Source organism: Anser brachyrhynchus, assembly GCF_964034855.1.
Source record: "Anser brachyrhynchus genome assembly, chromosome: 1".
In the NCBI taxonomy this organism is placed as follows: domain Eukaryota; kingdom Metazoa; phylum Chordata; class Aves; order Anseriformes; family Anatidae; genus Anser; species Anser brachyrhynchus.
In genome coordinates this window covers 95,995,636-96,020,807 of record NC_137694.1, presented here as the reverse complement: position 1 = coordinate 96,020,807, position 25,172 = coordinate 95,995,636, and the positions used below count along the sequence as shown (strand labels likewise).

General features: G+C 41.1%; 1 protein-coding gene across 2 annotated transcripts in view; it reads left to right on the top strand.

The window, feature by feature from the left end:
- The window catches only part of LOC308182036 (uncharacterized protein), a 178,193-nt gene that overhangs the window by 152,090 nt on the left and 931 nt on the right, over positions 1 to 25,172 (top strand). For both annotated transcript variants that reach the window (XM_080566031.1, XM_080566028.1), the window contains exon 4: positions 14,108 to 25,172. This exon is cut by the window's right edge and continues 931 nt beyond it. In XM_080566031.1, coding sequence (XP_080422157.1) covers positions 14,108 to 14,122 — 15 coding nt within the window. In that variant the 3' untranslated portion in view covers positions 14,123 to 25,172. The remainder of the gene's footprint in view (positions 1 to 14,107) is intronic.

The following is a 25,172-nucleotide window of genomic DNA, read 5'->3' as shown; positions in this document are numbered from 1 at the left end:
TAACACTAGAAATATGGATAGGCTAGCTAGATACAGTGTGAAGGGCAAGCCTGAAAAGCCCAAAAGAAGGAAAGAGACACGGCTAGTATGAAAGCTGATTGGGAAGAATGGCAGCAGAAGGCAGGAAGATGGAGGAGATCTGGATAGGAGTCTGTAATGGTCCCAAGAAAGAAAGGTGCAATCACATAACTAAGCATGCTGTCACCCATGTCATGCATGTACATAACTAGACCAACTTAAATTTGCCTTTGATATTTCCCAGTTTTTGAGTGTTTGACTCTTTGACTCTACTATGAGTTTTCAGCTGTGTTTTTTAAATATGATACTACAAACACACAGACACTTATATTGGAAGAATTTGGTGGAGGTTGTGAAAAAGTGTATATTGGTTTGGGCTGACATGTTTGTAAATGCAAACCATGTCTATAATTTGCATTTGCAAAAGGAAGAAGTGAAATGACATAAAGTAGCAAAGGTGGAAGATAATGTGATTTGGTGTGATTCGTCAGAAATTTATCTTTTCCTATGCATCTACATGTTCGTCCTTATGCTCTGCAAAAGGGTGAAACAGACTGAAGAAATGTAAAAAAATCTTCTAGTGTGGCAAGCAGGAAAGGTTTCTGAACGTGACGGTTAGGCCTAACTCTACATCTGAATGAGAATGTACCTGGGTAAAATGCACAATGGGGATGTTTTGGAAGAGGAGGAGAAGACAAGCTATTACTAGTCTGTTTGCTACTTCTATATTTCTGTGTTTGCTACATCTGATATGAAGCATGGCTAGTTTCAAGTCTTGAAATATAGAGTATAACACAGATGCATCTTGTAAGGCTGGCTTGTGTAATCTGCACTCGCTCTGCTTGAGCGACTGAGAAAAAGCAGAAGGTCAAGGAGTGTTCCTGCTTATCTCCAGATCGATTCTCTTGCCTGTTTGTATTTTGGATTAACTAGTTAGCTAGATGGGCTAGGAATTTAACTCATCACAGAGGATGAAATCACAGGGCAGCTTTTGCTTTTAAGTCAAATTTATCTATTCAGCGCAGAATGTAAAAGGTCTGTAAAAATGATAAAATAGATAAAATGCAAGCCCATTCCCCCTCCCTTTTCCTTCTGTCTCTTTTTCTCTTTGAAACTGGCTAAAATGAATGCCAGACTGTATCCTTTGACAAATGAATAGAGCGTCCTGTGGGTCATTTCAGGAGTAGTTCTCAAGTTCTTATGGGAAAATCAGATTGCAAATGCGCAACAGTCCACGTAGAGTCTAATATTTACATAAATTCTTATATTTGTGTCTTAACACTAGCATCTATCAAATGCAATGTGCTGTTTAAAAAAGTGAAGAATTTGAGTCTGAAAGCATTTGTTTATAGGGAATCATTTTTCTCTCATTTGTCATAGTGTGCAGGTATTATTACTGAGTGAATGAAAACTGAAATTTGCAAAGGGAAATGAGTACCAAATACCCTTTTTTTTTTGTGAGATTTGAATACTGTAACTTCAACTTGAAATCTCAGTTCTCAGTTCTTAAATGTGCCTTTTTAGTCTATAAATGTTAAAAGATACCCTGAAGTTCTTAAGAAAGATTTATTCATCTAGAGAGATAGCGGATCTAGGTATAGGATAATAACATGAGTTCTGTTCAGATGTGTGTCCTGTTCTCCCCTCTACCCCCCAAATTCTCACTCACGAGCATTGGGCTCTCTAAGCCCTAAATTCTTTCCTCCTTCAAGCCAAGCAGTCCCCACTCCACTTTTCCAGATGAATATAGAGGACTTCACATCCAGGCTTTTTTGCCGTCCATCAGCTCATGACAGACAGTCTAGAAAGTAGTGTGCCCTAAATGTCATGTAAATGTTAGTCTTAATCACTCAGCCAAATACAATATTGTGCTACAGCTAAAAATGAATTAAAGAACCTGCCACACACTTCTAAAAAATTCCCCAAAAAGGAAGGCTTGGGGAAAGTTCAAGTGCATAGAATAGGTAGAATGTAGTCATAAAAGGTTTTGCCTTTTGTTAACTGAAAAAAATGAGGAAGAGTCAACATCCGAAGGAAATTACACCTGTTTTGTAAATGTTATGGTAGAAGGGAATCCATTTATACTGGGTTAAAAGACTCACCTGCCTGTTCTCCCTGCAGAACACAGAAACAGAATAAACAAAAAAAAAACACCCAACCCATTTTCATGGCACAATACAGAAAACTGAGAAGGTTCCAGATCTCAAGGAGCTGTGAGAAAAGAAAAGAAATATCAGGAAAGACCATTTCTCTTGTTTCACATTATCAGTAACTCTATTTGTTTTATAAGAATTGGTCACAACCACCTTTCCTTTATTCCTACCCTTTGGCATTAAGGTAGTGATGAGAGCTACCACTGTAGCAATTAAAGCATTCTCTGCTTCTTCGTGCTCCTTACTGAACTTTGTAAACATCTGAGAAAGCTGTCCTATAAATTACAATATATTCTGAGCAACCCAATTGTTGTCTGAAGGTGTGGCTCTTCTCTGGGTTACCAGTGGCCAGCTCCTGCTCCAAAAAGTGACAGCAGAAATGACGCTGAGGGTCCTTTATCATGCCTCAGTCTTTTCCAGGTCCAAGCTCCTACTGACAGAATGCTGGATAAGGATTCTTCTGCATTCCCAGCACTTAGCTCCAACTGCTTGCTTTGGGTTGCATGTGTGACATGTTACCCTGGATGTGGGTTGTTAGTACTGTAGCACACTGACTTTCACTTGTATTCCAGGCAAAGCTACTGGCCAATTGTGGCCTATTATTATGTTCTCATTTTATTTCCTCCTAGTGCATTGATAATTAGGTGACATTCAGTGTGTTTTGCTGACATTCAGTGTGTTTTGCTAACAGCTTTTACTAGCTCTGTGGGTATCACTATTATTTGCAAACTCTTTTGGGGGTGGGAGTCAACAGCCTTGCTCTGATTATAATTTGGAGGTTTTTGAGGAGGTTTTCTCCTTCTACTACGTTCAGTACAGACTGTAATATGTTATCCTGTTGGCTGTCTGAATTCACATTAAAAATGTCTTTTTTTTATTGTAGGCATTTAAACTAATAGCTAAACATGTCATCTTGCAATTAGTTTCTTGTAGGGAAAATGAGCATTAGCAAAGTGATTTCCTTTCGTAAGGAAAGTTGATACCCCTTTTATATTCCAGCAATTAGGCAATAAAAGGTTCCTACATGTTACTTCCATTTGGAAAAAACAACCTAGTGATGATAGGGTACATATTTGATGCAGTCATGCTTATGCATGAAAGATGTACACAAATCAAGTTCGTTGGACCGTATTTGAACAAAAACAGTTACTTGGCCTGTTGCTCCATGCCTGTCCTTCTGGCAAACCCCAGTCTAAAAGCTGGTGCTTTGCCATGCTGCTTGCCTCCTCTTTCTGCTGTTCTCCTTGCTGTTTGCCATACACACCTAGGGCCAAATCCATCTTTGAATCCTGATGTTTTCTTCTGTTTTCTTGCTTAATAATAGGGCACTGAACCTTCTCTGCTTTTGCCTGAACGTAAGGCCTTGCCAGGTGAAAAATTACAGAGAGGTTTGTGAGTGCTATTAAATCACAGGCTTATCAGGACACTTTTAATCAACTACTGGTATCATGGGCAGTTGTGAAAGGTTTTGCCTATCAATTTGTGGTGTTTCAGGAACTCATATTGAAAAGTGTTTTAGATTTTCCAAATGTTTGGGTTGACTTCCCATGTTATGTAAAGAATTTTAACACTTGATTTCTCCGGTATAGGTTCTGCTCAGTGACCATAATCTTGAGCCAGGCCTTCCTATCTCATGTTTTAATCCCAGCCCTGCAGTATGATAACCGTCTTTGTCCTCACTAGGGTTGTGTGCTTGTCTTATTCAAAACCCTGCTTATCTCTCCTTCCCTTGTGCTTGGCTTCTGGCTGGTCATGGGCCACAATACTTGACTCTACCTGTAGATGTGTACTCTGTGCGTTACGGCATGGTGGAGCTGTCAGCATTTGCCTGTCCTATGCTTGTTCCATTACATCAGTCACAAAGTTGTGCAATATATGAGAAGACAAAGAAATATCAAAGAAAAAATCTCCTTGGAGCTCTCCTTGGGTGTCTCATCTAGACACCAAAACAATCTATAGAGAACAACAGCCAGTAACTGCTGTCAGGGAAGCAGAACAGGGAGTTGCCCTTGTTCCTCCTGCTAAAAAGCAAGAACTACATCCATGTCTCTTGCATGTGTAATATGCTACTTTATTCTTTGGTTGCAGACCTGCACAGCAATAGATCCATCTGCCCTTTCTTTGCCCACTTGTGTCCATATAGCAATTATTTCTTGGTGTGCAGAAATGGCATGGCAATCACATTTGGAAGATGTCATACAGCTGGATTCTGCATATGACATAGCACATTAGCTATGCTTTCTCCCAAGCCTATTTTTCTTCAGATTATAATTTGCTTTTCTGCCCTTGACTCCTAATCCTTCTGCTGCATAAAAGCCTTGACAGGACTTGCATGTTTTGGTGTAGGAGCTAGGAGGACATTATCTGATTGGCAAAATAAGCTGTAGTAATAGAGAAGAGTATCTCACTGCAGGATCATCATCACCTAACACCTTTACCATACACAGCAGTTGTTGGTACATGATGTGAACAAGGTTTATGAACCTCTCTCTTATAGGACCCTTCTGGACCCAGAAATATTTCATGTGAAGTTCGGTGTGAGAGGCTGTGAAAACAACAGCAGTACTTTCTTTGCACTTTGAAGAGAGCCCAGTTTGCTTGTGAAGTTCAATTCAAGGTACTGCATTTATTTTAGAGGCCTGTTTCTGATGGCACAAGCACATATCATGAGTCCAAACATCATCTGTAATAACCTCTTAGGAACTGATATCTAGATGAAAATTTCAAAGTTTCCAAAACAGAAGGGTCTTGCTTGTTACTTAATATACTTCTAACACAGAAGGACATTTGTTACATGTGCTTATTTGGCAGTAAATTCATAACCACCTTTTCCTGAACCCCTCTGAAGTTAGGAGTTGCTTTCTGAGACTGAGGCTAAATTACTTATGAACATACAAACACAGTTATTTTGTTAATGCCTTGGATATTAGTGTGAATGATACCATGGCCCTAAGCAAATTTCTTTTCAGGTTTTAAACTTGCGAAGGAACAATAAGACCAACGATTTTTAAAAAGGATATTTATTGTAATTCTTATGTTGTGTCTTTGCAGAGCTTGCTATTTTTACCAGCTGAAACCCAGGGAAATTCTCGAAAGCAGTTTAGAATAATAAACTTGTCTTAAGTCAAGAACAGATCCCATCAACCTATTGGCTCCCATTTATGTTTTGAAAGGAGCAATGCTGTACCAGCAGCCATTCTTCCTGTACAAGTTTCCCATGGGTTTTTGCTATGGGCAATCTCTAAGCATCAACCAGATCTTAAACAGTGACATTATTGCAATTAACAGCTTCTGAAAGAGTCCTGTAGAATGACATTTACATGTTCTACACCTTGTATGGCAGGTTAACATAAAATCTTGACCTCTTAAAACTAGCTGTTTTACCTTACTCCAGCAGAAGTCACCGAGAAAGGGGAGGGAAGGTAAAAAGCAAACAAACAAAACTTTAAAATCAGAGTTTCAAAGTGTTTTTTTTTTTTTTTCTTTTTTTTCCAAGGAGTGAAAAGTTCTGTAAGAATGTAAGAATTTGGGTAATATACATACATGGTTTCTTGACTTTATATTAAGTATTTATACAGGATAGAAATCAAAATACACAGCATCTGTATGAAGAATGTATGCCTGCCCTAGGAACCTTTGACATGGAAAGAACCTGCAGCAGTGTGTGACCAGACAATCTGGTACCTGTGGGCTTGCCTTGCAGTCTGTGCCTCCCTGCCAGACTGTGCTTAGCTGCTGCTGTAGTGCTCCTTGGACTGTCTTCTTGGAGCATAACAGCTTTACCAAGGACCAGTCTGACAGTAAATATTTGGATGTATAGGTGCCCCATGCTTGAGGGACATTAAGCAGCTTAACAAAAATGATTTGTATACAGAATAGTAAACAAAATCCAAAAGCGTGAGATTAAAGGATGGTCTTCCTAGAAGGTTGTTGTGGGTCTGTGCAGGAAGACCTGCTTGCATCTGAAGCACTACATCCACATTCCTGGATCTAACCTGTCATCTGCTAGCTTGTTGCATCCCTGTCAGCAGCAGGGATCAACACATGACAACTACAGGAACCTCAGCAACATACCACCCAGAAAGTGGGATGTCAGCTATACTACCTAAAGACCTGCCTCCACCTTCCTCCTGCCTGGAACAAATGGCCCATCACAAGTGACTCACTGTTTCACTATAGTGTAGTGCTCTGAAGAATGGTATTCAAAATGGCTTTCAGTTTTTACTTCACATCAGTGGTGTTATTATCAACCTTCATCAAGCCAGCCTTACCCCGGGCTGCACCAAAAGCAGCACGGCCAGCAGGGCGAGGGAGGTGATTCTGCCCCTCTGCTCTGCTCTCGTGAGACCCCACCCGGAGCGCTGCGTTCAGCTCTGGGGCCCCCAGCACAAGAAGGACATGGAGCTGTTGGAGCGAGTCCAGAGGAGGTCCACAAGGATGATCAGAGGGCTGGAGCACCTCTCCCATGAAGACAGGCTGAGGGAGTTGGGGTTGTTCAACCTGGAGAAGAGAAGGCTCCAGGGAGACCTTGTAGCGGCCTTCCAGTGCATAAAAGGGGCCTGCAAGAAAGATAGGGAGAGGCTCTTTGTCAGAGTGGAGTGATAGCACAAGGGGTAATGGCTTTAAACTAAAAGAGGGGAGATTTAGATTAGGTATGAGGAAGAATTTTTTTCCTATGAAGGCAGTGAGGCCCTGGTACAGGCTGCCCAGAGAAGCTGTGGATGCCCCATCCCTGGAAGTGTTCAAGGCCAGGCTGGATGGGGCTTTGGGCAACCTGGTCTGGTGGGAGGGGTCCCTGCCCATGGCAGGGGGGTTGGAATTCGATGATCTTTGAGGTCCCTTCCAACCCAAACCATTACGTGTTTCTGTGATTCACACACAGAAAAATTGTTAAGTACTAGAGATGCAGACTCAGCCCAGACTTAGAGGCAGGTGGAATTTCTTTGTTTAAGTCTGCACCATTACTGGGGCTCCAGTCTGAGCTGTGTTGTCATAGGCATGTGTCAACTCTTTTAACTTTGTCAGTTTGCAAACAGGTTGAAGGAACCTGGATTAGGGGGTTACTACCAGAGTGATATATGGAGAGGAAAGAACCAAAGAAAAATGTGCATGTGCACATGGCAAACGTGATCATTCAAAACCATAAAATTACACAGCAAAAGCCATTTTTCAGCACAGACCCACAATAGCCATTGCCATTGTTCATTCTGGGAGCAGGCCATGTGTGGTGACCAGAACCGGCTGCTTAGATTCTTTTCCAGAGCAGTGGTCAATCCTCTGGATCCATTTAAAGGCAACAGCAATAGCAATACCCGTGTATTTGAACAGAATATTTAGATTAAGTCCCAAATGAGCTCAGCCAAGTCAATTAGCATCTTTGCTATGTCTCATCTGTATTTGGTTCAATAATACTTTTTATACATGGCATCTGGGAATGATGATTAATGATCAGAATGTGTTTTTGAAATTCTTGAATGAAAGCGGCTACACCAGTACAATGTCTAAATATTTTAATGAGTTTGTCATTTTTACTCTCGGTGCCAGTTTTTTGTACATTGTAAACTCTTCAGCACAGCTTGAAACTCCAATCCCATTAAATTTTATTGAGCAACTTAATAAAAACGAGTTAAGTTCCAAAAGGAAAACAAAACCTAAAGCATGAGCACAAAGAATAGTTTTGTGAGCCTTGTTGTGGGTCCATGCAAGGATGCCTGGGTGCATGTGGAGCCCTCCTTACGCCATTGGTGTAGGCAACCCCTTCTCAACACATGTTAGTCACAAAGAACTAACTACACGGGATGTTCTTATTTCTTGTGGGGCTTGTATTATAGCAGCAGCCAGTGTATGCTTACACAGGCAAACCTGCATTATAAAGCACTCCATGTGTCCCAAACCTGACTTGCTAAGAGAGAAATCAATGGTGAAGATGTTGAATGACTTTCTGGCTTCACCATTGAGGTTACCAGAGGAATTGTCAGCATTCCCAATATGTTAATGGCTTTTGCCATGGGAATGTTTTGTGACTGGAATTGGTGTGAGGCTACTGAGTCCACATTAGGCCATCTGGCAGTGTACTGAGCTTTCATTATGCCAGTTTGACAGCTTTGGGGCCAGTGACATACAGACAAAGAGAAATAGTGCACCCATGTTTGTGCAATGTTTACCTTTAGGAGGAGTCTGTACATCCTTAGATAATTTTGAAATAGTGCTGAGCAAGTAACCAAAAGGCATTTCATACATATGAGCCTTTCCTAATCAGATTTCATCTATTTTTTTTCTATTTAAACACTGTTTTCTCATTGTTGCTTTTCCTAATCTGTAAGGTCTCAGAACTTACTGGCTTCTTTGCTCTTAGTGATATCCCTTGATAGTTTGAGAGAGGCAGAAAAAGCTAAAAATAGTGAACCTATCCTCAGCCCCCTAGGAACATATTTTGATAAACCCAGGCAGCAAGTACGAAGGCTTGAAAAGGAAAGTAAGACATACCTCTCTGAATCTGAACAAACCTTAGGAAAGCATGGCTTAAGAAATAGACTATGTTTAAGCTTTTATTTTATATAAGTCAATTTGCCTATCCAATGTAAAACATATGTCATAATCCATTCAGGTAATAGGAACAAGATAAAATCTCTCTCTGTGATCTCACTGTGTTCTCTGCACCCAGATGTGACCCTAGCAAATGATCAGAGACTTGCTTTACATTTTGTTGGTCAGCAATATACATCAGTAGGGCTGCCTGGGAGCTGCTGTTTTTCCATCTTGCATTTCTATACACAGTCAGAGTTATCTGGACCATGGGGTATCCACTGAATAAAAAAAAAAACACTATATGTAGCATTTATAGGTGGGAAAAAAGGAATATGCTGAGACTAAGATTCTCCAGATACTTGTGATTTTGGGTGCTGTACCCTTACGCTGAGTAGTACAATAATGCTAAGGAGGGTGGGGGATTGGAAATCAGGCAGACGATTTTCTGGGAGTATGCACTATTTCAGGTTGGATGTGCAGAGCATTAACACCATCTGCCTGCCTTCAGTGTCTAGCTTAAGGGCTGTGTCCATTGGAAGTTAGGTGCCTACAACATGGAAAAAATTGTTTGTCAGTTGCCGGTCACTTTTGCAAACCCTGTCTTATGGTTTTTGGTGTAGTGTCAAAGGCAAGGAAGGACCTTTGCTTTGCAGCCCCTTCTATCTGCTGTGCCAACAACATGACAAGGATCTTCTGGCTGTCTTGGATGGCATTTTATTAGCAAATGAGTGAATTCTCTTGTAAATTTAGCACAACTTTCATTGTTACAGGTGAAAGCCTCATTGCAAAGTCATGACATCCATGTCATTTCTGGGGACTATAGATTTTTTTTTCTATTATGCAGTGCATATCAAAAAGCAAACCAACAACAAAAAACAACCCACAAACAAACCACCCCCAAGCTATTTCTCATAACGATTCACCATGAGTAAGTACAGTGAATGAGAGCGCATCTTTCAGGCCTGCCCTGAGAAAACTGCTATATAACTCAGGGCAAAACTGGATCATTGCTTCCCTGTCAGGGAAACGTAAAACATCATATGCTTCAGTGAGGGATTGGAAAGTTCCCCTTCCCTATGTGCTTGATGTTCACTGAGGAGCTCATGTAACCAGACATCATGCCAAACCCTGGGTTCTGACTGTACCAACGTAGCAAGCAAATGGCTTTTGGAGTACAAGCATTGTATTCAAAGCCATAAAACACAACCAAAACCAAAACTAAACCAAAAACTCCTGACTTCTATCACAGTATTCTAAGGACATTTTTCAAGAGGACTGTTTGCCAACACAGAGAACTGGAGCACATATAAAAAAATCCAAGTCACTATATTTTAGTCAAGGCTGAAGGGAACTTTGATATTTGCCCTTGACCCTATCACTGAGTCTTCTCACTAACTTCAGTTACATACTGGTTTTTTTCATCCGGTTTCTTATCTGTTAAATGAGAAGGATACTTTCAACAGGGGTCTTAGGGGTTTTTTAAGGATAAAATATATGTTCCAAGCATTGCATATTTATAATGAAATTGAATCACAGAATGGTCTAAAAATGTTTGACTGCATAGGAATAGCTAAAAGTTTCCACTAGGAGAGTATTCCCTGGGTCATGGTTCTTGTTTCGATCATGTTCCATGTGGAGAACTCATCGTCATGTATTCACCAATGCCATAATTTACTGGAGCAATTGTACCAGGCTGGTACGCTCTGTGTTTGGTCAGACAGCTTATCTAGGATTATGTATAGTAATACATATAGTATTTTCTATAGTCTAGGTTGATATGAAAGACACATGCTTAGTGGGCTGTTCAAAGTGAGGCAGCCACATGAGTTGCTCAGAAGCAGCAGCATGTACGTGCTTGCATCTTCAGAAAGGGCCTGGGGCAGAAAAAACAGGGCTGTAGCCTACCTTTCCAAGAATTCTTAATGTCAAGTGAAGTCTGGAGCTAGAAAAATATTTTAATACCAGCCAGTCTGTTATATGCAGAAAGCATATAACTATTTTACAGGGCATTAAATATTTTTGCCATATTTGTAGTCATTTTCTCTTGTTTGTGCCAATTCAAATACATATTTCGTTTTCTAATCTTTGTTATTTACTCTTGCTTACGTCCCTGTTCTTAGCTTTCTTTCCTGCAGCCTGCAGTTCTCAAAGGCATCTCTTCTTTGCTTATTTTTCCTCTTGATATTTCACTGATTTGTTTTCCATAACATCTAGATCCTTTTCAAGTTATTGGCTTCATCTGGTCTTTCTTCTTGATCTTTTTCTTTCTGGTCTGTAGTCACTTTTCATCACGTTCATTCATTATGTTTTTTCTTATCAATTTTGTTTTCTATTTTTGTCTTGTGGAATCAGTATTTATGCCATAACGTCTTTCATTTAGTATTTTTCTACTCTGTCTAAGGAAAATACGGTCACGAGATAAAAGGGCACTCCAGTCTCATACATTCCTTTCCCAGGAGACCAGGATTGTTCCCATCAGCGTAGGATCTGTTTTGTGCCTTGCTGAGGTCAATTATATACCAAAATTTCAAGTCCAGTTTTCAGTCACTGAAGCAGAAGGAACAAATCTCATTTCAAGCATTTTTTGTAATGATCTAAGAATTAGCTTGATTCAGTCATCACAGATAACTAGTTAGTCATTGATTGAGGTGAGTAAAGGGAAATGAATGGAAACAAGGGGTGGTCTAGTGGAGTAATAGCCAGGAAAGCTGTTACCAAATATTCGTTATTTCCTTGGTGTCCATGTGGACACTCACGTTCTAATTTTGTTAAGTTTTTGATGGAAACTAGTTTTGGTACTGTGAAGAGACTGAAGCTGAGGTATAAGCTGATTTTTTTTTAACCTACTGAAGTGAACAGCTTTGTGTCCCAAATCTTGTCTCAGAAGGGTCAAAACATTCAGATTCTTATTAATTCACCAAACTTCATTTCTACATGTATACTGAAACAACTGTACCTGAGCCCACTGGATAAGTTCTGTTCTTTGAGCACACAAACTTGAAACGTGCAAACCAAAAGCTCAGTATTAAAATTATGAACCCTCTTGGCTTTCCAGCCTTTCTCTTAGCCTTTTGTCCTAGTGAAGACTATCAGGACTCCCTCTTCAAAGCTGTGCCGAGGTCAGATGCATCAGCAGACTCAGCTTGTCCAATCTCAGGCAATTTAAACATCAGCCCTCTTACTGTACAGTCTGGACACATGCAGCACAGCCATCACCTCTTGTTGAATGATGTAAGACTGCAAGGGCAGAAAGCAGAGAGCTGGTCCCAGCCCCTGACAGATGGGAAGGGAACAGGGTGGGACAGGGAACTCTGCCATACACAGAAATAGCAAGCTGGACTGTACTGCCACTATCGCAATTGTTTTTACTCAGTGCTGGACTATCTAACCATAGGGTGACAGTTGTAGGGGAGAGTTAGCGTGAAATACAAACCTCATGGAGCTCTTACACAACATGCTTGACAAGACTTGCCTGATAACTTCCAATGTACAGACATACAGCAGTGCTTTTGTGACACAGGGAAAAAGCTGTATATGAAAATCCCGTGTCTCTCCCTTAAATAATAACGTTCAAAAGGAATCTGGAGCATTTGAGAAGATCTCAGCCAGGACTGGCAAGCACAGCAGCCCGCAGGTGAGGCTCCAACTGGGAGCCAGCGCACACCTGCAGCTCCTTCTCTGTAAAGGCACCCAGAAGCCCCAGCACAACTACTCCAGTTGAAGCTTCAGGCAGCCCCCTGAATATCATGCTGATTACAAAAAACTCAGTAATTAAGTACTCCTTAAGCATGTTTATACAGAAATAGCTACATTGCTGGATGTGTCCCTTCAGGTTCTCTGTATAGCAGATGTTGTACTTCTGAAAATAGAGGATCTGGGGTGATGTACAGTGGCTGGGTGTCATTTGAAGCATTCCAGCTGGATGAGAAGATGAAACAAACTCTGGAATCTGAATAGTAAATCATACGGTACGGGAATAACATCTAGCACAAGTTAAACTTGGGAGGCAGTTTTCAGAAGACTGTTGTAATTGCAGCCTTGTTGAACAGGGGTTTATTTACAGTGTATTTGAGCAATAAGAAGTTTATTAGTAACCCCCATTTATATTTTGGTTGGTGGCATTTGCGGTTATTTTTAGATGTGAGCGTCTACACTTTTATTAGTGATGTACATGTAGCATGCATTTTTAATGTCTGACATTGCCTTTTAAAATATTTTTCCATGCTTCTAAGGCATTAATTAATGTTTTGTTTGAAGGAAAATTTGGAAAGAGGATAGTTTTTCCCTTTCTTATGGGCTAAAAATCCATGGCCAAAACTGTGATAGGCTTTTTAATTTTGTCATAGAAGAAGCAAAATATAACAGCTGAGATTTTGTTAAGAACAAAACACAGCAGCCAAAATCCAGTTCTAATAAGCTTAGTATCGGTTAGCTAACTTGAGATATAACTGCCCTTACCAAGTGTATGTAATTTAGAACTGCTAACAAGCCCTCCCCCTAACTTCATCTCCCTCCCCCCCAAAAAAATACATATTCTGAAATCTATACAGCTGCACAATTCCAGTAATGATGACTGAACATACACTTCCTTTGGGTACGTCACTATTATCCAGTTGTAACAAATCATCCGACTGTATTCCTTGTGGTTCTGGCTATCTGAAAACATGAAATGATGTTCAAAGAATTCAGAATGACAGTGATTCCCCCTCCATTCCACATGGCCTAGGAAACTGATTTATTGTCAGCAGTGTTATGAAGAGTGGGAAGGAAATTTTATTAGAAGTGTATAAGGCAGAAAGTACATGAAAAGGGCAAACATCTGTGTTTAAAAAGAATAAAAAAATCTAATGTACCTCTTTCTTTGTGCAGTCATGTTCTCAGTAATATGTGAAACATTTTCAGATCTGTAATGATTGGAGTTTTATTGGCACAACTGCAAATGCACATACAAGGGTGCACTCGTAAAATGTCAGTGTCTTTTCTGGGAAATAGCCTACATCTGCAGTTATTTTAAAGAGCGCTGACAGAAGAAGGTTGTTGCTTAAAGCTTCATCTATAATGTGGAAGTGCCAGATCCAGAAATAAACGCAACAGTAGACAGAATCCTCTAATTGATGATGATCCTTCTCTGTTGTTCAATTCAGGGAGAGATGAACATATTCACAGCTTTAAGATGAACCCTGGAATAGAGTTTGTGGAAAGGAAAAAAACATAGTTGGCTCTGTGGCAAGACTAGGGAGAGCTTAAGCTTTAAGATGTTAATAGACATAAAAGATCAAAATTCATAAGTAAGAGTATCCTGATACATCTGTTTCTGATTTTAGGCATGCATGGAAGCTGTCTGATCAAACATTTCCTAGAATATATGTTTTCTAAAGGATAACCTATGACTGTTCTTGTGTTGACAGAGGTGCTGCCCTTGAGAGGTGCTGAATGGCCCTTGGACTTGAAGAATATCCTGAATTTCCTCCATCTTCAGTAACAGAAGAAAATAGCACCAGGTAGGAACTAAAGGAGATCTGGTTCATGTGCAAAAAAATGAGTAAATCTAGAGAATTGTCAGAGGAGCTTGCATTTCCAAGTCTTGCAAGTCCTTGTGAATTCAAAATGAGGTTTCATTGTTCTTTAGGTGAAAAATCTTAGCTATAGGCCTGTCATGAAGCCCTGAGTTAAAAATATCTTATGATAGTCCAGTTGCATCCATATTAGATTACTCTCTTGGCCTTGCATGTCTTCCTGCTGGTGGCAATTGCTCCTTTAAATTCCCTTACATCTAATTTAATAGCCCGTGTTATCTGAAGTGCAATGATTGGGATATAGAGAAGTAAGTAGTACTCCTGAATTTTATCCTTTGGACTTTTTATCCTATGTACGTGATGCAGCTGGTGTCACTGCTATCATTTATAATAGCTAAGGCATATTGCTCCAGATATTGGAACACCTCCAGCGGGGAAGCTTGCTGCATATCTAATCCTATTCCTAGTAAAGGACGTGGACTTGCACCAACATAAATACTAATAAAAGTTCTCTCAAATAAGGGCATCTGACAGACAGCAAATATTTCTTTTGTTTGTGGAAGGAAGTAAAGCTCAAGAGGGTGTTAGGATTTCTGAATCTAGGTTTGACTGTGTGCCTTCAAGAATAATCTCTCATGAAATACGACTTGGGCACCCAGCATAAAGAACTGCATCAGACTTTAGGATCCTGCTAGGGAGTAGCACAGAACTGGCTGTTAGTAAATGATGAAACGTGTTTAGGTGTCAATGAAAACCCTTTGGTTGTGGCTTAGTTATAAAGCAGCTGATTCACCAGTAGTTCTGCAGTGTATCTTTCCTCTGGGAATTAAGTTGCTGAGATCCCAAGGCAGAAATGGATTTTGAAATAGCAATTACATATAGTTGAAACCATAGCAGTGTAGCTAGTTAGCCAGATGAAAAAAAAACAACAATCAACACATGGGGGAAATAAATACATGAGCTAAATACCTAACAAGTGGAAAATATTGTTGTTTAAATTATTAATCTATATGTGTCAGAGAGAAGTGGTAGTGTGGTGCCTCTTCATAGAGAGTAGGAACTGGACACAGAGGTCTCAGATGGTCTTGACTGACCCCTTAAATTTTGCAAGCCAAGCTGGAAGTCCATGTGTCATGTTAGCTCTTGCAATGAGGTGAGAGGCAGAGCTAAGGAGGAGAGGACACAGCCGAAGCTCAACAATGGTGTATCAAGAGCTGAAGTCAGGCACAGAGGGAACAGCGAGCAGCTGTCTGGCGCTGAGAAAAGTCAGTGTTGGTTTTCTTTTTTTGCCTGCCAGCTTGAACACCAAATGTCAGACAATGAATGTACAGGTTGTTGTCTACAGCCACTCCCACGTTCCTGCCTGAATGTGTGAGTAAATAAATGCTAAGTAAGGACAAATGACTAAGACCTGAACGTGAACTAGCAGTTCTTTGCTTTGTTATTCTTTGGAAAATAGCTGATACTTTGCCTCTTAACAGTAGAGACAGTGGAGGAAATGATGTTGTATGTCCTGCAGTCTGGCCTCTCTCCATATTCCTTCCAAACAGTCTGTGAGAACAAAAGGCCAGGCCTGTAAATAGAAAAGAAAAGCTGCTTGTACATATCATCACTTCCTGATAAAAATAGACAAAGCCTGTTCTCACTTCATTCCTGGCATGAAAGGCTTACGGGTGTTTTCCATATGACAGCATTTATAGTGTACGCACATTGAAAACTTAGCACCTGATTTTTGAAATGTAGGTAGCAAGAAACAAGTTTGATCATTGGTGACCATACTAAGTCAAGACACTTGATAGTCTCCGATGAGATGCTTGGGAGTTGTGTAACAGAAACCTTCCTTTGAGCTCTTGAGGGAATTCAAAACCGTGATGATTGTACTGAATTGTATTGCTTCCTATGGGTTGGCGCATCTTCCTAAGATGTCACTGTCTCTGGGGACTTCCCCCACGTTTTCCAGGCAAACTCCTTCATGCACTATGTGCTGTCCTCAGATGTTCTGAAGGGTTTCCCAGGCAGGCATTCCTGAAACTGAACTGGGATTACAGAATAGCTTATTTGAGAGCCCAGCTCCAGTTTAAAACAAATTCGGTTTTGTCCTTGATGCTTCTAATTTTAACTTTTATGCTCAAGTGATATAAATTATTCTACCAGAGTCTACCAGCTGAGCCTGTCACCATGTGCCTTTCTGGCACTTAATAAAATAAAAAGGTCATAAGGAGTCATCACAGGATAGCAGGAAACTGCTTCTTAGAGCAAAGTGTGCAGGTGTGGGAGTGCAGCGCACCTGTGATGCCCAGCCAGGCACAGATGCTAGCTGGTGAGGAGCGTGTCCTTGGCATTGCATCGAGGCTGCTGTTTTAAATGTAACGGTAGCTGGCTGGTAGCTGTGACCAGCACTACAGCTCTGACCAGCTTGCGAGTTGCAGAGCAAAAGCAGTGAATTAGGTGTCTATGAGGCAGGTGGATCAATTCACCTGTTTGGTTAAAAGAGAAGATGGGTCAGCACAGCTCAGCGCTGGAGACTGTGCACTAGGATGTGACTAACCTTTACGTGGCTGAATGAGAAGGGAGAAATGGTTGTTGACATGTTTACACCTGATCACATCACAGGGCAAAATGCAGGACAGGCCTCTTGTCCACCGTCTCCCCATGCTCCTCAAAGGCCTGGCCTGACCTGACCTTGTCTCTGTTTGAGACATGACTGGAGGGGAACCAAGGAGCCCTGAAGCTCTGGCGTTCTGCTGTCCTGGTTATGCTGTGGGGCTGGCGGGGATGTAAACAAGGGTGGGGAAGGGGAGAGCTTCCGCCAGCCGCTGATCTACTCTCAGGGAGGCGGGAAGCCCGAGAGCCGAAAACATTACAGCATTGTCTTTTGGAATTGACTGAACATGTGCAAAATCACTGTCCTAATCATAAACATTGTAATAAACATTGGCAGGACATGAATCCAGCTTCTGCAAAGGCTTCTTCTTCTTTTTTTTTTTTAATAATTATAAAAGCAGCTCAAATCACATTTTTCTTTATCACATCTTTAAGGTTTGTTATCCCATGCCCCTCTCTAGATTGCCATGTGGTAAAAGCAATGGCTCTTAGAAGTGTTTTTTTGTAGAACTGTAGTAGACATGAATACCAAACAACTTCACAAAACCACTAAATATTTGGCAAGCTTCTAGTCCACTGTAATTTTGAAAAAATGCTGAAGACAAATGTTTATGTTGAAGGGGGAAACATCCCCAGGATAGAGCTATCAATTAATAGATGATTTCAGCTTTCCTATAAGGCCCTGTTCTATAAGCCATACATCATAACCAGTGAATACTGTTCACTGTAATTAAACTTTTCTAAACCTTAAAAAGCATTTGAATTGAGTGGATGCTGCTCTGGCTCTTCTGGCATGTTTCATACAGGACGTCTGGCCAATTCTCCAGTCTTCTCTCAGATATGTTACTGATCCAAAATATTTTCACCAGACACCCTGAAATGGAATCACAAGTTTGCCAATTTCCATTTCATGTATCTTCCTTACAAAACTGAAAATTACAGCTCATGAGCACTGGTGATTTGATTGCTCAATTTCCAAACTTAACTCACTAGAACAAAATAACAACAAAGATTTAGATGATGATGTCTGGCCTTTATGAGACAAAATTGCTTACCAAAAAAATTATGTTATTTCCAACTCAGAAGTTAGGCCTGGGGGGGATTGGTGCTCTTAAACCACTGATGAAGTACAGATCAACAGTTACCAGTAGGCCTTCATCAGAAGAGTTATTGCATTGTTACACTGACATTTCCTTGAACCTGCCCAGGTTTCCAATGCAAAAAATCAACTCTCGGTGCCTTTACACTGGGTAATTTTCAATTTTCTCAATTCTCTGAGCTCCAAGTCAGCACTTTTTTGAGAAACATATATGTCAGGAGGAAAGTTCTCAACAAAGGTCTCATATTCTGATTTCCTTGGACTTTACAGCAAAATTTCAAATGCTGCTGAAACTGCCAAAAGAGAAAAATGTGTGTTATAGTATTACAGATGATAACATAGTCCAGTCTGGGTTTTTTCTTCTAACTAGTGCTGTGAGAGCTTAAGCAATGTTATTTCACTAGGCCAGGAAGTCTAGGCAGAACTTCATTAAAGTTCAGCCGACCGACCTGTTACATGAACTGGGCTCTGCAAGGGGATGTTTGGGACTTTGGCAGTGTAGTGGTCTTGCAAGTTGGTTTGCAGTTCCTTAAAGCTGTAGGCAGTGGCTTGAACATCTCTTGTCCACCACAAAGTTATAATCTTACCTGGATGCCAGCTAGCTAAATAATGTGTGTGGTCTTTATATCTGAAAGGTCTGCTCAGGGTCAAGTAAAAGGTTACATTCATTCATTCACTACCACAGCCCATGATTCCTAAGGAGTTTATCTTCGCTAGTGCCAAGCTGGGGCTGTGTGTTCTTCTCCATGCAGAAAGTGCTCTGGACCTAAGGCATGTGGAAAATGGAAGGGAGTTGTGGCTCTGAATAGCAAGCATTATGTAGTGAACGTTGTACTTGAAAGGGAATGACATGATGGCTAGTGAGGGACTCTAAGCCAACGAGCCATCATCCAGAATTTTAAAACATTGCTATCTTTTATAATACTGTATATCTCTTTATAAATATCATCAGATACTTATAAGGGTAAAGTAACTGATCACGGACAGGTTGTAAAAATTAGGGAACCCTGAAGGGCTCCAGGAGCAGGTTTAGTGGTGGGAACATGGTATTTTTCTTTGTGTTTGGGTACAGTCTACGTTAGTACAGCAGCCTCTTCATTTTGTTCAGTATAAAGTAGGAGAAGATTGTGTCGCTTCTGGCTGTGTCATCCCAGCAAATGCTCTGTGTTCAATAAAGAGCTTCAGTCCTGAAGACTATCAGATCAGCACGTTTCACCGAGGGAAAAAAAAAAAAAAAAAGAACATTACTTTAAAATGTCAGAAGCAATTCTTGCCAAAACATGTTCTAGAGAACATGCCCTCTGTGTTCAGGGCAAGAGCAAGGTGGACATCCTTTTTTCTGCCACCGTGAATATCTGCAAGGTGAGTGGATGCAAAGTTATGTAACTGAAGTATAGGCAACATTTTTAGCCGGTTCCAGGTGGCCCAGCTCTTTCTCCAGTCACTGACGTGGTGCTCATGTAGACTGATTCTTTGACCCTGCTGCTGCGAGCTGATAGCATGTGGCCCTCTTAGCACAGCTGTCAGTGCCAGGGCAGCAGTGATGGTGGTGGAGAGTCTTGCCAAGCTCCCATCATGGCTGCTATCCAGGTCTGAGCCTATTCTCTTCATTTGACCAACCAACACAGGCAGGATCAAGCAGTCCAGTAAAAAAAAAAAAAAAAAATTGTATGGGGGATCGTTACAATGGGCCTGGCTCGTGGCTTGCAGCTGCTTCTCAGGAGACTTAAATTTCCTTGATGAAGATGTTTCATAAGGAAAAATAACAGGGCTCCCCAGACAGACTGTTTCTCCCCCTCAAATCACAGGAGAGGCAGATTGCCTGTTGTCCCTCCCAGCTTGATCAAGCAACAGCTTGATCCTGTTGCTGCCCTGGGCCCCCACTGCCCCTGGCCTTGCTCTGGCCACCAGCACTTAGGCCACGCTGCTACCCCACTGCGTGTTGGCAATGGAGGGGGAAACTGCGCGTTGAGGGCAGCCCAGCAGAGCATCGGTGATCCTAAAACACCAAGCAAAGGAATTTAATGGGGTTTTTAAAGCCTGAGCTTTCAAGCATGCGGCCTGAAGTTAAATGCTTAAATCTGTACATAAGCATCGAAATAAACAGGGGTCTGATTTTTAAGAGGTGTAAAACAACTCAGGATTTCCACCCAATCCCCCAGAGGCTGTAAATGTGTTCATTGCCTCTAAAAATCTGGCAGCCTTATTAGATATTTAGGAATGAAGTTGCAATCCCAACAATCCAGGCAAGCCTGAGTTTGTCCCTCAGACCTTTGCTGAATGAGAAGCTGAGGGCTGAAGTCCAGAAAAGCACTGAGGTTCCTAGTCTGAAACACAGCAGGAATCTGGGTGCCTGTGTTCAGGAGCAAGACAAAAACAAACAAGCAAAAAATTCAAATAAAAACCAGGTCCTCTCTATTTGCTCACTTTCTGAGCTTGCCAGTCTTGCATGGCTTTATTCAACATAGTGGTTTCCACATTGCAGTTAGATCCTGGGGGGTGAGCGTGCAGCCTTGGGACAGAAGTGGGCTTAAACCTCCTGGAGCTGTGGGACTTCTTTCTGTGCCAATGTTCCGCTCCTTGTGCTGATACAGGAGACAAAGCCTGCTCTTGCCTTTGTCCAGCATCTTGTCTTGTCGCAATAGTAGCGACTCCAGTTGCCAAAAGGGATTGACCACGTAGCTAAAATCATGAGATTTCTGCTGTTCTCACATCATTTTGTAAGTGGCTGGACTGTAGCTGATCCTCTCTTTTGATCATTTCTGTTTATCTGGCTTAGGCAGCTCTTGCTCAGCACTCTGTGTTTTCTACTTGTATTCCTGCACGCGTAACTTTCACCATTCACTGGGTTAAAAAGTGACTCAGGGCTGCAAATTCTTGTCCTGAAAACGGGAAGCCTAAAAATCATGGCAGCAACAACATTCCCCTGTAGAGCAGATCCTGTGACAGGGAAGTCCTATTACCTCATTGTTGCCATCTTCAGGACAGACATACGTGTAGTCTGAAATGCTGCCCTAGGTCCTCTCTGTCATCAGCTGAGGGAGGCAGGGGCCTCCCATCTCTTAAGCCAGTTATCTCCTGTCCCTTTGGAAAGGACAAATTGACCCCACCTACTCACTGCCACCACTGACAGTAGGGGAAGCCCACATGAGTAAGTTGGATCAGATTCATAATTAACTGTTGGGTGCTTTAAAGTCGAGTGTTACAGTTCCATCCCCTGGGGCTGACAGGAATTTCTGCTTTAGGCAAGAAGTTCCTTACTTCAGACCATCTAGGGAGGGCAGACTCACCAGCCTGAAGATGACTGTCATGGTGACAGTCATAAAGAAGCGATCCGTGGGTGGAGTTAGGAGAAGCATTTCCTGTCAACACAGCATCTGTCCTTGTGCACCGTCGTACAAGGCAGTAGTGAAGAGCTGAAGCCATCTGTGCTCCAGGAAGGTGAATTCATATTGAAAGATGTGTGGAAGAGGGCTGATAAATCAAATGGGAAGTGAGGAACCTGTCTTAGGAGGGAAGTTTAAAAGAGTAGGGCTAGTTTGGCTTAGTGTGATTAATTTTGAGAGGAGAATATGATTATTTTCGCATGTCGAACATTATGGAAAGAGAATAGTTACTTAAGCTAAATTATTACAACATTGGTAGAAGGGCAAAAGGGTATGAGAAGATCACAAATGCAACATGTTTCTAATGCTTGCTTTGTCCAAAAAACTTCAGCATATCTCTTCACGGCATTTATGCTTCATCAATTGGGGAAAGGCAGCACCTGCTAGGGCATGTTACAACTCCTCCCCTGTCTGAGTTCCTCTCCCTCCTTCCATCTCTCCTTGACATGAAAATCAGTGAAAAGGATTGTATCATATGAGAAGCCTACAAAAATCCCCTCCAAATGTATTGGCTACAAGTCTTCTTTTGAAGAGAGGATTATTCTTACCAATTAAAGAGAAAAATACTCTTATGGTAGCCTCTGGAGTCACAGGTATTCACCCTAATGACTGATGTGTCTGACATTAGCAATCTTGGTCCAGGTAGAATGCTTCCTTCTTTTCTTACTGGTTATCCAAGTCTTGAATGAGCAAAAGGTGATATTTTTTTGTGATAGAATTGCCCCAGCACTAAGGCATTTCTGGGACCAGAACCCCTCTGAGAAGTACTTTTAGAAGGAGATCCAATGTTACCTTCTTTGCGAGCTGAAAGTCTAGTTTCATTGCTAATACTTCCTTGGGAAACAAAAAGGCAAGAAAAGCTAGTTCAGTTCTTCTTAAATACTCAGTGTATTCTACTGAGCTGTTTGTTCAACTACCGTTGAACATTTTAGGGTTTTTCATATCTGTAATACTCTTAAACATTTCAGTTAAGACTTTATTCTCAAAACTCATTTGCAGCCTTTTGCAGATGATGCCTTCAATTGTTATTTATTGATTTGATGTTAGAGCTGGTATTTCATTTCCCCTTTTAATCAGTAGTATAACCCAGAAAGGCAGCCACTGCACATACCTCATCTGTCCGTGCCCTGTGTACGAGCCAAACTGAGTGCGATTTTACTTCAGAAGGGGAATATGAGGGAATCAAGGTTGACAGAGCTTGCATATCTATGTGACAGAAAAGTAAGTTAATACAGTGAAAGGACATTATCCATTTGTATTAGCTACTGATATCCCTTTCCTGTGTTTCACCTGTTGCCTTTATGTCCAATGGGTTATGCAGAAAAGATGTGTGTAGGTGAGTAAAACTATGTATAGAATAATGTTTGCAAGACTTCAAGAAATCAAACTGCAACTAAATTTCTGCAAAAATGGCAAATGAGGCCAGAAAAATGTGTAAATCATATTGACATTAATTCTGCTTTCTGCAAAGACAAAAAATGAAAATACGCCTTTCTTTACTTTTCTAAACTATAAGTTGTGTAGTTATAGTGATGAGCAACATTCTCCTGTCTGCTGCTCTCATGTTAATCTGGAGGAGCTGCAGGAAAACTGGTGGAATTATTCTGGTCTCCTGCCAGGGGGATTGTTTGGCTCTGGTATGCATAATTGCAACAGGGCGGTCAAGGAAGCATAGCAAGAAGACACGTGGTGAAAAGTTTGCTAATTAGACCCTCCACCCAGTAAGTTAATTTTGTTCTGAAGGGCATGGTTTCAGGGTGGGAGTCAGCGCTGTGGACTGTGCAGATGATGGGGTTAGGGTCTGGGATCTGTAGGTAAGCAAGTGCTGTATGGTGGTGATGGCTGAGGCCCACAGGGGTGCTGGATCTGGCTTCCTGCAGGACTTGAGAAGGCTGCCAGCTGCCTGAGCAGGCACACCTTGAGAGTTAGGTGGGCAGCTGTCCAGGGAGAAACTGAGGCAGAGAAAGACCTGCATAAATGCTGTCGACGGCAGCAGCAAACCTGCTAAACCTTGGCTTGTTAACACCACTGCAGAAGATAAAGGGGTCATACAGCATTCCTCTGATTTTGTAGTATTGCAGGCCTATGACCTACTTGCTTTGTCCAGACACAAGTGAAATGCCATGCACTGGGAGCATTTCTGCATTGGGCCTTTACTCCTTAGCAGATTTACAACAAATACATGATCAGTGTGGAAAGATGAAGGGTATTACCCACAGGCAACAGTAAAAATCTATCAGCCCTGTAAATATTTTGAAAAACTTACTAGTTTGGGTAATAGATAGCAAATAATGAAAATATAGTAATATGCTATTTACATTCTTCCATCTTTAAGAAAAAAAAAAGTACTTTAATAATCTTTTTGCAAAAGTTCAGTAAATAAAGCAGATGGGACAGACTTTATCTTACATTTAGGTTATATGTGTATAATATTCTACCATTAAATTGTATTCAAGTATATGATTAACACAATTCCCTGTGTACCGTGGTATGTCAAAGATGCCCACCTCATGTTCTTTACAGAGTATTTTGGTGTTAAGTTGAACTTCCTTGCAAGACAGGGAAAGGTGAAATTATATTATTTCTACCTTATTTTCCTAGTTGTCTTGGAACAGTTTCCCCTTGGTAAGCCTCTGAAAATGTCTTCTCTTCTGGTCACATTTCTTTTTCAAGTCCCGGGGACTGAAACCTGTCTAGGTCTCTCCAGCCCTGTGGTATCAACTTTCTTTCTAATTAGATAACTAGTTAAAATTGTTGCAACTTAATGTTACTTCTGGCCTCTGTTCCTGGTAAGTCTTAGATCTCTGCTGAATATTACTGATGGATTTAGCCACTAACTTCTCTTAAGCTGTTTCATAAAGGGCACAGCAGGATCCCAGTGATGAACCTCCCACTGTTCCTCTTCCTGCTTCAGTGCCACCCCATCACCTTCAGGCCTCTCTCAGGCAGTCAGTAAGGGAAGGTGCTGGTACATCGAGCATAGATACAAAGGTTCTGCATTCTCATGGCTCCTGACATGTAGAAAGCCTCCTGGATACCATTCCCAGTCAAGAAAAAGATTACTAATCCTTTCTGGGCTTAGCACTGAAGTGGCTCTGGTTTCTGGACACTGTAAGTGTTAGCTTGATGTGCTTCCATTCACTGGTCCCCTTTCTGCATCAGATGTATCCAGGGATATTGGGCGCTGCAGTAAGTCTAGCACTATGGTTTTAACTTTTCCCCAAAACTCCAATAAAAATGAAACAATCTGGCCAATACTTTGATGTTTCTTTCTTACTAAATCCATGAAAACGTGGCTCTTAACAGTACTGGAAATGATCCCAACAGTCTTCCTCATAAAATGCAGTACTTAGTTGACTAACAATGTCAGTGTTCTAAAAACGGTTTTCAGAAAATACGTGAGAAAGCAGAGTGTATTTTCCCATTAGTATAGTTAATTTCCAGGTGCCCAGAGATGACCTTTGTCTGTGCTAAGGAGGGTCATGAATGGACAGCTAAGGAAATGGGGAGCTTGTGCATTTATTTATCAGAGTATAAAAAAAAACAAACACTCTCTTCTAGTGGGCCAAAAAAGGCTTGAGAGGCAGACAAAGCAAATAATTCCACTCATTCCTTCAAGACAAAATATAGATTCATGCAGACACTGTGCTGAACAGAAAGTTCTCCAAAAATATTTCAGGTTAATGGTTTTGCAGCATTCTCTCCAGTAACAGTCTCCCTGATGCTCATTGACTTAATGTTTTAGATTGAAACTGTGAATTCTTGAACTTGCCAAATTTTATTCTCCATAAGATGCTACATTGAATTTCTAGGTTCTGCAGCCCAAAGGTTGGTCTTTTATTTCTTTCAGTCTTGAAAGAGAAAGTAT